This window comes from Eimeria mitis, genomic scaffold (assembly GCF_000499745.2).
Source record: "Eimeria mitis Houghton genomic scaffold, Emh_scaff252, whole genome shotgun sequence".
In the NCBI taxonomy this organism is placed as follows: Eukaryota; Apicomplexa; class Conoidasida; order Eucoccidiorida; family Eimeriidae; genus Eimeria; species Eimeria mitis.
Window position 1 is genome coordinate 19759 of NW_013570860.1, and position 354 is coordinate 20112.

Here is a 354-nt window from a genome sequence, read left to right on the forward strand (position 1 = left end):
AACTCTCCATCCCTTCAAGGGTTTAGGGTTTAGGGTTTTGGGTTTAGGGTTTACGGTCAAGGGTTTGGTTCAATGGTGTTTTAGGGTTTAGTGTTTAGGGTTCAAGAACAGTAAACTAAAAAAAGAGAAAACAAAGAAAATATAAACGAAATGAAACAACCAGCAACATGTGGTGGTTCTCGGGTGTATGCGCAGGTCTTGAGGAGCACATTCAGAAAACGGGGAATTTGATTTGTGGTTATAGCGCGTTGCATTTATTTTTGCGTGTAAGTATTTATTTAAAATATAATTTTTAAATAAAAAATAATATTTATTATAAAATTTATACTTTATAATTATTTTATTTAAAAAATC

At 31.4% G+C, this 354-nt stretch overlaps 1 protein-coding gene across 1 annotated transcript in view; it reads left to right on the forward strand.

Moving 5' to 3' along the window:
• Positions 1-354, forward strand: part of EMH_0005400 (uncharacterized protein) — a gene marked incomplete at both ends in the record, with an annotated part of 4533 nt that overhangs the window by 3115 nt on the left and 1064 nt on the right. The window contains one exon of the mRNA XM_013497189.1: positions 196-266. Coding sequence (XP_013352643.1) covers positions 196-266 — 71 coding nt within the window. The remainder of the gene's footprint in view (positions 1-195; positions 267-354) is intronic.